The sequence below is a fragment of the Indicator indicator genome, chromosome 1 (genome assembly GCF_027791375.1).
Source record: "Indicator indicator isolate 239-I01 chromosome 1, UM_Iind_1.1, whole genome shotgun sequence".
Classification (NCBI taxonomy): domain Eukaryota; kingdom Metazoa; phylum Chordata; class Aves; order Piciformes; family Indicatoridae; genus Indicator; species Indicator indicator.
Genome location: NC_072010.1, coordinates 65,584,925 through 65,598,725, shown reverse-complemented (window position 1 = coordinate 65,598,725; position 13,801 = coordinate 65,584,925). Strand labels below are relative to the sequence as shown.

Genomic DNA, 13,801 nt, shown 5'->3' with positions numbered 1-13,801 from the left:
TGGGTGGAAAGTCAGAACGTGACTCAAAAAAAGGACAAGCAGTGATACAATTTCTCTCTCTCCCTTCTGCTATGCAGTGTGTTACAGATTAAGCTCCTGGCAGTCAGGTAGAATCATAGAATACCAAGCTAGAAGGGACCTCTTGGCAAAAGCACGGTAGGGCAGGGTGGCTTTGGAGTTTGTTCAACATCTCTGAAGAGCAGCGTGCTGATGTTAGTGGTGGATTCTGGAAATGGGGAAGTCTTTTTAGATATAATTTGGGGTAGTATTCCTCCACATTCTAGACAATTTGTAATTTATAATTTAAATATTTAAATGATTGTTAGTTTATGGTGTCAGCAGAAGCCAAAATTGTTAAGATTTCACCGTAACAATGATTTGAACAGATTATTTGGGGAAATTAAACGGAAGAGTGTGAGGATTTAGGGGGAAATAGCCCAAAGTAACCAAGTGAAATTAAACCTCTTTTCGTTGCTTTTGAGGAAGCTACTGTGGTCAGAAGGGCCGTACCTCCATCCATTCCCACCCTGTCACCGAGACATTTCTCTCGCGCTAAAATATTTTAATTTTTTCCCAGATGTGACAGAAATGTGAAACACACAAACTTAAACCAGTATGAGAATCAGATCGACATCCCTTTGCTGCCGAGGGGCCCGCCCCCCGACCCCTCCGAGGCCCCCCCTAACGCTCCGAGCACTCCCCGGCCAGGCAGCTCCTAGCGGAGCGGGGGCCGCGCAGGTCGGGCGGCTTCGCGGCAGGGGAAAGGTCGCCTCGTCGCCGCCGCCCGGCCCCGCAGGCACGGAGCAGCCCTGCCTGCCGCCCAGCGCCGACTAAGGGAGGCGGGCCCTGGAGGCCGCCCCCGCCCCTCGGAGGGCGGCAGGGGAGTTGAACTTGCGAGCTGCTCCGTATGGGGCCTCGGCTGCGGTGCTACTCGGCGTGAGGATAAGGTGCTGCCGCGGCCCCGGACTCCGTGCTCCCCGCCGGGGGGAGGCCGATGGAGAGGCGAGAGGATGGGCGGGACTGGGCGTACAGGTAGGGCTGCAGGCGGCGGTACAGGGCCCGTGACCGTGTGGGGGGCCAGGTCTGAGGCGGGCGCCTGGCAACGGCCCCCAGAGGGTCCGGCCTGCCCGCCCCTCTTCCGGGACCGGCCGCCGCCACCTTCCCATTCCCACCTGGGCTCTGCCGGGGAGGGGGAGGGGAGGGAGGCGGTAACGTTTAGAAATGCCGCTTTTACAACTTTCCTGTGAATCTGTAGCACGCCGACTGCGGGAGGGAGAGAGCGAGCGAACTGGAAGGCTGGAGCGGGGACTCTCAGCGGGAGTTTGGGGTTTTTTTTGGTAGTCGCTTAAAATAGCATTTTCCTCTGCTGGTATCATGCCGAAAAGCACTAAGGGCCGGGACAGAGAGGAGCTGTGGTGGAGGGTGAATTTGAGGCCGGTTAATCAGGGGAGAGCAAGATGTTCCTCCCAGAGCGCTTTGGGTTACGAAGGGGCGGTGGCAGGTGAGGGCTGGGGGCCGGCGGGAAACGGCTGAGAGGACTCCGGGAGACGCGGGGGTGGCGCCTTCCCTCCGGGGGAAAGCCCCAGCACGAACCGGCGACCGACGAGTCTGTGAAAGTAAAGGGCGCCTAGGAGTAATGATTACCTTCACTGCGTAGAGGCAGGTTAGGGACGGTAACTTCTTAAACTGTACTTCCTGGCTCTCTATTTACCCTTTCTACCTCAAGGATGGAGGGCGAAATTAGTGTGTACTGCCTAGATAGTCACAGCCATCATTGTGAGGTGTGTGCATGGAGGTGTTAGGTGGTTTTTTTTTGAGCGTTTCCACGTTCTGTCTTTATAAAAACCTGTGTCAGGGGTTTTGGTGTTGGATTTGAGGAGTATGTGAATACAAAGGTGAGTCTTCAAATTGGTAACACCAATTTGTGGTCTATTATATTAAAATGTTCCTCTTCTGATTCATGCTTTACTGCCCATGATGATCCCATGAGCTGGAGTTTACTTGAGGCTGTGCTGCTCCATGGGGAAATTCCCTCTCCGTGAATGAAACGGGCAGTGGTTTTGAAAGTTAAGCCTTGATGTCTGTTTTGCAAACTTTTTTGCATGGACAGACCCCTGTGCCTGTTTAAGTTCTACGAAGCCTGTGGGTGTTCTGTACTCAGACAGGTATTAAAGCATTCTGGGAAGCTGCCACAAAGGTGGCTTTGATATGTCAAGCTAAAACAGAATCAAGCTTGTGGTTCTGACACTCCACCAGCATTGTGCTGCCCAAGATCATGTGCTGAAAACCTGCTAAAGATTGGCACAAGGATTTGTGTTGTTGGGTTTCGTTTTGGTTTTTTCCCCAAGCTGTATACTTTCATAAAGATAATTTTGGAAATTACCCCTTTTAAAAAATAATCTTTATAACTTGTTAAAAGTATTGTTGTTTTTCTGTGCAGAGCTGTGTGGAAAGTGAGTTCAGGCCATATTTGAGGAGATACCTTCATTCTTTTCAACTGCTTGTCTGTGTTGTGGAGAGAAATAACTCCCAGACATTTGTGTGGTCATAATTTGGGTCAGTTTTGCACATGATGAATCCTTTGATCTGAAAACACCTTACTTCTGAAAGTAGTAAAATCTGTAAAACTGACTGAACTGTGCATGTTTGAGTTAAACAGCTTCAATACACTAAATGTGATGTAACAGTTCTTGTAAAGTAGGTTTTTGTTGGGAGGAAGGTGTTTTGAGCTGCTTTTAGGAATAGCTGGAAGTTATTTCAAGCATACTTGCATACATATATTTTTATTAATTATTATTTTTTGTTGTTCAGCAGTAGGTATGTAGAAACATTTATACAAGAGTTTGTTTTTATTTTGTAGGGTTGATCCATATGGATTTGAAAGGCCAGAAGACTTTGATTATGCATCCTATGAAGCATTCTTTTCCAGATATCTAGTGGTACTTACTAGAAGAGCAATAAAATGGTCTAAGCTCCTAAAAGGAAAAAACAGTATACAGAAGACTTTAAAAGGTAAGCTGAATGTCCCTTTATAGGTAAAGGTGCATTATATTAAGAACCAATATAAATTGTATTTAATTGGTTTGTGGTTTTGAATGTTAAATGTTATCTTTGTCTTCAAAGGAAAAAGAGTAGTATAAACAGCAATAATACATAAGCAAGTATGCCACTTTTAGTGGGATCATTGATCTGATTTAAAGCTTACAAAGACATAATCTTTCTTTAGCATTACAACATCTGTAAGCCAGAGATTGTAGCCACTGGCACTTCAGGATGCCTTTTGATGTATTGCACTCTGTTCTGTGCTTTCTTCAGAAAGACATGAGATTATGTATAAGGTGCTGTATTGAACCCCAGGAATCAGGATTTTTAGGTCTCTCAGTTGCTGGCTCTTTGATACTTTTGTAGATCATTGAGATTTTCTAGCTTTCCACATTCTCATTTTGTAAAATGGTGTTCCCCTCACAGCCAAAAAAGTGTGTACTAAGAACTGGTACTAAATGCCTTACAAAGTGAAAGAAGTAAGATTAAAGGAGGACCTAATACAACACTGGATAAAATGCTGATACGACTGTTAATGGCTGCTTCAAAAAGCAAGAAAACCTCTCTCAATGTTTTGTTTTGCAAGGGAGACACAGAGAAATAAATGGAGGGAGTTAGAAGGTGGCAGGGAATCCTGTGAAACTGAAGAGTGGAGAGTTTTTCTCCCACTCTTTCTCTGGGTTACTTTTTCATATAAGCATCTAAAATTTTCTCTTTGCTCTTAATGAAGCTCTTCAGCGTGCCTTCTCCTGGGAGTCTTTTGGAGTTAAGCAGAGTTCTCTATAAGTTAAAGAAAATAGGAGTAAAACTAAGCAGGCATTGACTCTAAGATAGCTGAATATTCTGACCTGTGCTTCAGATGCAGGCTTTGACTGCTGATTCTGGTGGTTTTGTTGGGTTTGGGTCTGTGGTTTTGGTTGTTTTCTGTTGGCACAAAGAGTAGAATGATAACTAGTGAGACATTTTAAACATAGCAGTGTATTTGATGTAAAGATGCCCGTTTTGAGGCTAAGGAATCCCAGAAAATACAGGTTTAACCTATAGCTTCTAGATCATATGCCACTAAGCAGAAAGGAGCTTACTTCTACTCTTTCTTCCAAATGTAAAGAAGCTTTTGTTTAGTGTTTCAAGTTTGAATATAGCTGTGACTGTGTGGTACATTGAGTAAGTGAGGAGATTCTGTAGAATTTAGTCTTCTAGTTGTGGAAAAGTAATCTCAGGTTTTGAGATTACTCAATTGTTGAAACTGTGATAGTGACAGCTTTTAGCAATTTCTGTGAGTTTGTTACATTTATCTTCTCATGCGTTCCCTGTTGCAGCATTTTAGACATAGGATGCTACTGTGATATAAATAGTGCCAATGCCTTTGGTCAAAACTTTGACCAAGTCTCTCAACTTGTCCACCAGGCTTCAGTACTATCACTCTGCCCCACTATCCATGTAATGGTAGTAACCATTAATGTGGTTTTAATCATCTCTAACAGGCTACTGTGTGTGAAAAGTGGGAAATTATACATCCCCTGATTGGACATAGACAATGGCTCTTGACTGCAGCAAGCTCTTGTGGGCTGGTATGTCATCTTTGACAACACTAACTGTTGCTAAAGATACTTGGATTTGTAGGCTATGCATTCTCACATATATATATATATATAATTTCAGCCACCCTCTTCAATATTACAAATGTTGAGGAAATGTTGTCTGAGTGTAATTTCAAAGTTGTTACAATAAGCCTCCTACATTATCCTCAATTGATGCCTCAGAAACAAAGAGCAACAGGTTAACCTCTACAATCACTGATATTAAAATACTTCTTATATCAGTCTTAAGATCGAAGTCTGTGACATATACGCTTAGAATTGCGTAAGCAGTTGTTTAGGTGTGAGCTTTATTCTGCAAGTTGATCCTGTTGTGATTTCTTGCAGAAAGTCTGCCTGGTGATGCACTTAATTTTCCTCCTCTAGGACCTGACTTCATTGCTCTGAGGCTTTGCTCAGGAGCTACTGGTTCTGATTAACTTCTCTTCCACAAGTTAGCCATGAGCTAGAACCAAGAATATTTGGTTTGCTCTTCACCCTGGAGACAATAGCTGTCTGTGAACCCATGACCCTCTGAGTTGTACTGGGGTCTCTTCAAAACATGTCCTGCTGTGAATAGATGTGAGCAAGACATTGTACATGTGGTGTCTCAGTAGCTCCACACCCATTTGTCTTTACACATAATGATGCTCATAATTCCCGTCTGAGTGAACAGGAAGAAGTGATGACTTGTGTTAATTTTCCAGTATGGAAATGTGCTGTGTTCACATGCTGCTGTGTTTGCCTAACATCCAGGTGGTATGCATGTATATAATTCTATTCTACTATAAAGAAAAATAATTAGACTACATTTAATTAAGCAGTGTATCCTGTTGTTCTGCATTGCAGCCTTCCAGCAGCGCAGGTCATGGGAATGTTGGCCGACAGTTCCTCCTGCTCTTCTCTAGTCTCTTCCTTTTTGTTATTTTCTGGTGTTTGGTTTCCCCCTCTACTCTTGTTTGTTATCTTTACCTTTTCCTTTGCAGGTGTGAATTTTCAGTCAGTGTTCAGTCACTTGCCTCCTCTCTCCACTTCTACTGAGTTCCTCCTAATCTTTTGCTTTTCTCCATTCCATCTGGTCTAGTGCAAGGTGCCTCTGCCCATGTGGAGGGTTGGAACTAGATGATCTCTAAGGTCCTTTCAAACCCAAACCATTCTGCAATTCTGTATGATTCAGCTGCTGTCTTTACGGATTGTTTTTATAGGCAGGCAACAAACTGACATAATTGCCCAGAGTAGCTTAATGGTGACCAAAAAGCCTGCTATGTAATGTGGCTGTATGTGCATTTGTCAAAACTGACCAGAAGGTGCTTTCAAGTCTTTGATGCTGATTAAATACAATGAAAGTAATGGCACTAAACACTGTGTGTATAACATCCCAACCCAGGGGTCTGACAAAGGAAGGAGCATTTTAGAAAGTCAGTTTTCATGTTTGACTGACTTTTGAACGTTGACAGCACAGATCTGCTTTGTTTCTTCTGTGATGTATTCATAAAATACAACTTTCAATTCTTTGTTGTATGCTGTTTTCAGCTCTTTGTAAGAGTTTTTTCTCTAGAATCCAAATTGGTTTCCTCAGCATTCAATACTAAGTGTTAGTAACTTGAAAAAGTAACGAAAAAATGCAGGTCCTTCTCAAAATTACACTCTTGTAATATTTAGGATGAGATAATTTTCCTTTTAAAATGAGGTTCCCCTACATAAACTGAGTTGATGGTGTAGAATGGTACAATGTTAATAGGGAGAAAAAGTAGATACAACTTTACCTAGAAGTAAAACCCTCTAAAATTCTAATACTTTACCATTAGTCAGGGGCATAGAGGTTTAAAATTATTTACTTTATTTTAAAATCTTGTTATTATAAGAAATGCAGGGTATTGGAAAATGTTATTTTCTGCATATTTTTCTATCAAAGTTACTCTTGAGTATTTATCAGCACTTCTAGACTACTACCCTCTGATGCAGCTGTTTTTTTCTTGTAACAATGAAAACATATTAAGAAAACCTGCAGAAAGGAAGAAACTTTTAACCGTTAGGGTGATGAAACAATGGTACAGGTTGCCCAGAGAGGTGATGGATTCCCCATCACTGAAAACATTCAAGGCCATGCTGTACAGGGCTCTGAGCAACCTGATCTAGGTAAAGATGTCCCTGCTCACTGAGGGGGGTTTGACTAGATGAGTAGAAGTTCCTTCCAACCTAAAACCTTCCATCGTTCTATAAAACCAGCATTGGGTTGGGTGTCAGAGGTAATGGAATTAAGAGTGTTCTTGATTACTTAGCAACTAATGTTTCATATTCCGTTAATGAACAGAGGCAAAAATTTCACAAATTTTTTACTACATGTGATTTAAAGCTTCAACTGTGTTGTGTACACTGTGGTTGTCCTGGGTGTGACTTTCCATGTGGCTGCTCGGGGCTTGCTGGTGTTCAGCAGTGTTACATTTAAGGTCAAGCCCTTGGTTTACAGCTGGAGCTGGGCGTGTGATTAGAGACACACGAGCAGTCCAGCTTGATCTGTGAAACCTTTTAAAACGTTATAGTGGGAGGAAACTCTGTGGTGTGGACTGTCGTGGGCATTCCTGAGGATGATGTGCAAGTGGGTCTGTAAATAATAATAAATACATATTTTTATAAAATAGTACAATTTTATGTATAGAATATGACATAATACATGTGTATTAAAAACAAATAAACCACAAAACAAAAAACCAGCAAACAACCAAAACATTACATTGCAACTGTCCCTATTTTCAGAGCTACTTTGTTGCTTCTATGTGCCAGTTTGCAAATCCTGGCCAGTATGCTAATGGTGTGAGGAAGAAAAGTGTGATGCAGAGGGCTTTTCCATTCTTCAGGGAGTTGGCGAGCAGGCATAGGTAGTCATTTGGGGCGACACAAGCCTCTGGCTGCTTATTACCATGAGAGTGATGGCACTGAGGAATAATGAGTGGGTGCTTGTGCTGCAGGGCTGCTTTCCCCTTGTGCTGGTGTCAAAGGCTTGTCTCTGCTTCTCTTGAATTTAATGCATATTGATGGATGTGGATGTTGGCTATGCTTTCAGAATTGACAGTTGTTCCAGAAAAAAACACCATTGGAATTGTATACTAGAAAGGGATAATCCAGTAATTTAGCCAATAGATTTCCTACTAGAGACGTTCACAGACTCATCTGAACATTTCTTCTTGTTGACCTCAATAGCACTGATTCCTGCACTTGTTCTGACATTTGCTGTGTCTGTCTATGTAATGAGCATTAGAGTTCAAAAATCTTGAGCAGAAGCATTGGCTCCTGATTAATATTTTTCATACCATCCCCAGGAGGAAGCTGCTTTGTCTGTCACTAGCCTGATGCTTCTTCCTGCAATCTTACATCCTAGTTATTTACACTGAAGCATCTGCTTAAAAAAAAAAAAACAAAACCACAAGCGTGCTCTGGTGATGAATATGATGCAGGAGATAAGAGCTACTTTAGATTTAAAAAGACTTTCCCAGTTATTCTAGGAGAAATCATGTGCTGCTTATTCCTATCTCCAGTTGTTCCAGAGGCTGATTTTACACAGTAGCCAAGTGTTCCACATTTCTCAGTTTTTGGCTATGATTTTAGTGGTTAGGTGCTAAGCTGAAATCCTAGGGTTATGTTAGTGTAGTCATTTATGCTAGAGCATAACCAAGCAAATGGAAAGGGCTATCATCTCAGGAGCCACTGGTAATAAGGGAAAGAAAAAAATCTGTCTGCAAGAAAAAGCACAAAGATCAAGGGGAAACTTTGATTTTCATATCTCAATCCAGAAAGGAGGGAAGAAGAGGAAAGGATTGAAAATCCTAATTGGGGAATAAAGGGAGGAAAACTTGTGTGAGGAAGTCTGAGTTTCAAGAATTTACTTGGTCTAAAATACACTGTAGGAAAGGCTTGTCCTAAATGATAGCATACAGAAAGCATAGTAATTTCAAAAGTTTTCCTTTGACTTACCAACTTTCATTGCTTGTTTCCACATGAAAAATACAGCTGGATTTAATTGTTTAAAATTATTTTTATTATTATTATTTAAAAACAACCCCAAACTTCTTGTTTTGCAGTTAAGAGATACATCAGGAAGGGCATCCCCAATGAACATCGTGCAGTGGTCTGGATGATTGTGAGTGGGGCTCAAGCCAACATGGAACAAAACCCTGGATATTACCACAGACTTCTTGAAGAAGAGAAGAATGACAAACTAGTTGAAGCAATCAAAACAGGTTATTGTCTTGATAACACTGTTTATCTGTGTTTGGCCACCCTATGTCCTTAAATGTTAGAGACCAAGTTATGTCATGGAAAACTTACATTTCTGTAGTAGTGGTTTAAGTGCTGAATTAACATGTAAATTAGATTAGCCATAAGCTCTTTATCAGCACAGATATTTCTAGGTTTATCATGTGGTCAAAAGTATTAAGGAAGATTAAAAATTATTTGTGAAGGAACAGAGAACAAACTAGAAAACATTATTGTATCATTGTCTAAGTGATTGCAGAGTTAAAGCTTTACCATGACACCTGCCTTTGGGTCTGTTTCTGCTTACTTCTGTCCTAGTAGGATACTAGAAGAGCAGCAGAGATAGTTGAAGATATGATACAGTGTTCGTATGAGGCAGGTGAAGTGTGCTAGAATTTCAGCTTGAGTGAAAAAAATACTGAGGAAAAGCTGCTGACAGAGCTATATGAATTATAAATGGTGTAGAGAGGGTGAATGGGGGGCATTTGTCATTTGTTTCTTGTAACATAAGAACGAAGGACACTGAAGTTTGCCATGCTGCAGGTTTAGAAGAGTGTATTGCTGAATTGTGGTACTTGTTACTGGAGGGTGTTGCTAAGGTCGGAAGTATGAACTGGTTTAAAAACAGATTTGACAAACTGAGGCGTGGGGAAATCCACCTGATGTATTAAATCCTAAACACTAAAGGTAAATCCCTGAAAGAAGTAGTGTACAGGAGGAGAAATACCTCTCCCCTATTAATCCCGTTTCATATGCACTGTCCGTTAATATTGGTCAGTGGCTAATATTGGTGACAGAGTATTAAGGCAACCAAACCTTAGACTGGATGTTTAAAAGAGCCACTAGGGGAGGACAAGCAAGTGGAGTTTGAGGAAACTAATTTTTGTCCTGAAACTTTTCAGTCTGCTGCAACAGTTTGTGCAGAGAAGCTGAAATGCCCTATTAGTAAGGTTAGGCTGTGCTGTGGACAAGGGGATATTCTTAGAATGGCAGGTGCAGTTGTCATCTTTTTCCTCTTAAAAAAGCCAGGTAGTTAAAATTTATGGGCTTCTATGGAAGTTGGACAATCATCTGAATACCTTTTGGTTTATGATGAGTTTCTCCTTTGCCTCTCCCCACAACAGCAGCAGGATCACTGTGGGCTTGTGGGACTACACGCCTTAGTAAGGCATTTTGGAGCATAAACTTCAATGTTCCTACAAATATGAAGGCTAGCCAGAAATCTTCAGGCTCATATCCTGCCCAAAACTAAAACCAGCAGAGGTCTAACTATTAATACAGAGGGAAGCTACTAAGATGACTTTCCAAAACCAATCCCTAATTGGGATACAATTGCTGCAAGAGGGAGTTGCAAACAATTTCTTTTCCAGTACTAGGCAATGACATGAAGGGTCATATAACAGTAGGTGGTTTTTCAAACAGGCTGTACCCTGAAATAAAAGTATTTCTGCATGGAGGAAAAACAATGGAAGAAGATAAAGATAATTCTATGATTCTGTGATCTGTTTGTGAATTCTGCAGGAAATAAGCTACTGTATTCATTGGAAAACTGCAGAAGAGAAAGCTAACAAGGGACAAGTGAGAGAATGGGTATAAGGAAAAATGGGTTGGAGGGTTTTACTGGAGAGGGGAAAAAAATAAAAAGAGGACCTTGGACTCCAGAATGAGAGATTTCCCTTCAGAAAGGAAGGAAAAAAATGTGAACATATGAGAGGTAGAAGGAGCAAAGTACTTAAGGTGAATGGAAACTTTGTGTTGAATAAACTTAGTGCTCCTGTGGACTGTGTAGATTTTATAGTGGGCTTTAGTTGAGCTGTTTTAGTGTGAATCTTCAAAGAAAAAAAATCCAATTAGTGATAGCAATGAAAATCTTTCAGCTAAATAAATGTAAACTCTTTTCACCATTTTTTTGGCCTTTAACTTGCTGTTTCTTAACTGATGGGCTTTATTGCTGTTTTTGGTATGTGTTGCCTGTTGGAACATACTTTTTTTTATTAAAGAGAAATGTAGGACAGAGAAGGCTTCTTACTCTAAACATAAGAGCTTGAAGAATGCAGGTCTCTAAATTTTGATGGAAATTCTCATGCCTTAGTTTACATACGCATTTAGAAGGGTATGCTTCCTACTGAGCTTTGTTGTTCATGCTGTATTATAGTAAAGTTTAGTAAGATAAACAATGTTGACAGGAAAAAAGTGTCTGTCCTCATGCAAAGGCTACATGCTGGTTACAAAAAGGCTGGGGTGCAAGTTGACATAGCTGCTTTGCAATAAGCCCACTTAGGCAAAGCCATTGAATTTCAGAGTAACAATACATGTGTTTGCAAGTCTTCTCACATGCACATGCAGGTAATATCCACATTTCCACTCCTGCATTTCATGTGGAGGAGTTGCAGGTGCTGTGAAACCCAGGATCTGATACTTTGGTTAGTTCTCTGAGCCTGTGCTGCACTGAGTGAGTACTGAAATAAGGATCTGACAGCATGGATTGGATAGTAGTTGCAGAACCTTAGTTTAGTTCATGATGGGTTCAGAAAATAATTCTAACAGCAGCCATTTCTATTTCACAGGAGACAGTGAGTATTTTGTTATCAAAGCACTAAAACTCCTCTAAATGGTGTTAAGCTATTAGTGAAGGCTGAGAATGTGCACATGAGTTGAGGGCATGCAAGAGCAAGGGGAACAGCTCTGGCTCAGCATTTCTGGCTCTCTGTAAGGCAAGCCATATCACGGCATATCCAGATGCTTACCTTGAGTCTTCTATCTACCAGAACTGCTAAAGGAAGAACTGAAGAAATAAAGTGTGTAGTGATACTTCTTCAGAATGTTTTTCCTGGTCTCCAGATATCTGTGGTTTGTGGAGTTCCTGAGTCATATGCAACATTTGTGAATTTATTTATTTATTTTCCCATCCAGTGTTACTAACTGAAAAAACCTTCTGTTGCTCCTTTTTCCATGTCATTTACCTTCCTTGTGATTTTGCAGATTTGTGCTGTCATAACCATCTAATGAGCTCTAATCCATCTTGGTTTGTACTATGCATGGTAGCCATTTCATACCTTTCCTCTCCCTTGTTGTCATTCTCTCCTGCAGTTTCTCCAATTCTGATACCACCTTTTGGGAGATGAAGTGGACTGGAATTTGTGGGTGCTTCTCAGATTTATACAGTGACATTATTGTTCCTTTGTTGGAAATCCTAACCCTGTTTGCTTTCTTGATTGCTGCAACCTATTGTACTATTACTATGTGCTGGAGAGGTTTGGGGCTGTGTCTCAGGGTGAGTTTCTCTGGCTTTAGTTGATAGCAAATTTGACCTGAACTTAAAAACAAACAAAAAAACAAAAGAAAAAACCCCACCAAACTAAAACCCTCAAATAAACAAGAACAATAAAACCAAGCAAACAAATGTCACAACCAACCAACCAAAACAAGCAAAAAATCCTAAATTAACAACAACAACAAATCCCACAAAACCCCAAAGAAAACCACTCAAGCCTCCAAAATAACTTCTGTTTCTGGATGTTGCAGGGAAAATCTTGAAGGTCACAGAATGTTAGGAATTGGACGGGACCTCCGGAGATAAAGTCCAACCCCTTTGCCAAAGAAGGATCACCTAGGGCAGGCCATACAGAAACACAGCCAGGCAGGTTTTGAAAGTCTCCAGAGAGGAGACTCCACAACCTCTCTGGGCAGCCTGTTCCAGTGCTCCATCACTCTCACTGTACAGAAGTGTCTCCTCGTGTTGAGCTGGAATCTTCTGTGTTCTAGGTTGTACCTGTTGTTCCTTGGCTTATCCCTGGGCACCATCAAAAAGAGTATCACCATCTTGACACCCACATCTCTGATATGGACGTTGATTCCCTTTTGGACTTCTCTTCTCCAAACTAAATAGCCCCAGGTCTCTTAGTCTTTCTTCATAGGAGAGACGTTCAAGTCCCACAGTCATTCTTGTAGCTCTCCATTGGACTCTCTCCAGCAGATCCCTGTCTCTCTTGAATTGGGAAGCCCAAAACTGGACACTATTCCAGATATAGTCTCATTAGGGCAGAGTAGAAGGGGAGGAAAACCTCCCTAGACCTGCTGGACACGCTTTTCTTAATGCACCCCAGGATGCCGTTGGCCCTGTTGTGGACAAGGACACGTTGCTGTCCCTTGGCTAACTTGCTGTCCAGTAGGACTCCAAGGGCTTTCTCCATGGAGCTGCTTTCCAGCAGGATGGCCTCTAGTCTGTACTGGTGCCTGGTGTTATTCCTACCCCATGTGCAGGACTCTGCACTTGTCCTTATTGAACCTTTGTTCAGAAGAGCCATAACACAAATGTCACCATTAACCTTTTCTGTAGCATCCAGCATATTCTGTAACAAGCAACAAATGTTGATTATGCAAATCTTCCTACCAAGAAAAAACAAATTTATTTATCCTGTAACTGGCTGTTCACAGAACCACAGAATGTTAGGGGCTGGAAGGGACCTCTAAAGATCATCTAGTCCAACCCCACTGCCAGCGCAGGATCACCTATACCAGATCACACTCACATCCAGGCGGGTCTTGACTATTTCCGGAGTCCTTTCAAATATTATCTTTTTCCTTCTGTTTTTCTTTCCAGTCACATGAGAGGTGAAGTGAAATGTTTCCCTGCCCTTCCATTTCTGTAAATGATTTGTTGATTTGAAAAGAAAGTAATAGTGAATAGTGTGATAACTTTTTCATGCTTAGGACTTCCATTATACTACTCATTATTTTGGGAATTTTCTTCCTTTGGTTGTTTACAACTCAGCTTTGTGTCAGAGTTGTAACAGACTTCTTCCTTTGTGCAGGAAAAGGCTAATAAGAAGTGATATCTCGTAGAACATAGATATCTGTACAGTAGTGCTGTTGCTGAATTTTTTTTAAACTTTAACCCAGTTTTTGGCTGCTGTTAAATATAACCA

The 13,801-nt window shown here is 41.4% G+C and overlaps 1 protein-coding gene across 1 annotated transcript in view; it reads left to right on the top strand.

Moving 5' to 3' along the window:
- The first annotated feature begins 966 nt into the window (after positions 1–966).
- Positions 967–13,801, top strand: part of GRTP1 (growth hormone regulated TBC protein 1) — a 37,451-nt gene continuing 24,616 nt past the window's right edge. Inside the window, exons 1-3 of the mRNA XM_054383828.1 lie at positions 967–1,032; positions 2,861–3,012; positions 8,699–8,857. Of these exons, the coding sequence (XP_054239803.1) occupies positions 995–1,032; positions 2,861–3,012; positions 8,699–8,857 (349 nt within the window). The 5' untranslated portion in view covers positions 967–994. The remainder of the gene's footprint in view (positions 1,033–2,860; positions 3,013–8,698; positions 8,858–13,801) is intronic.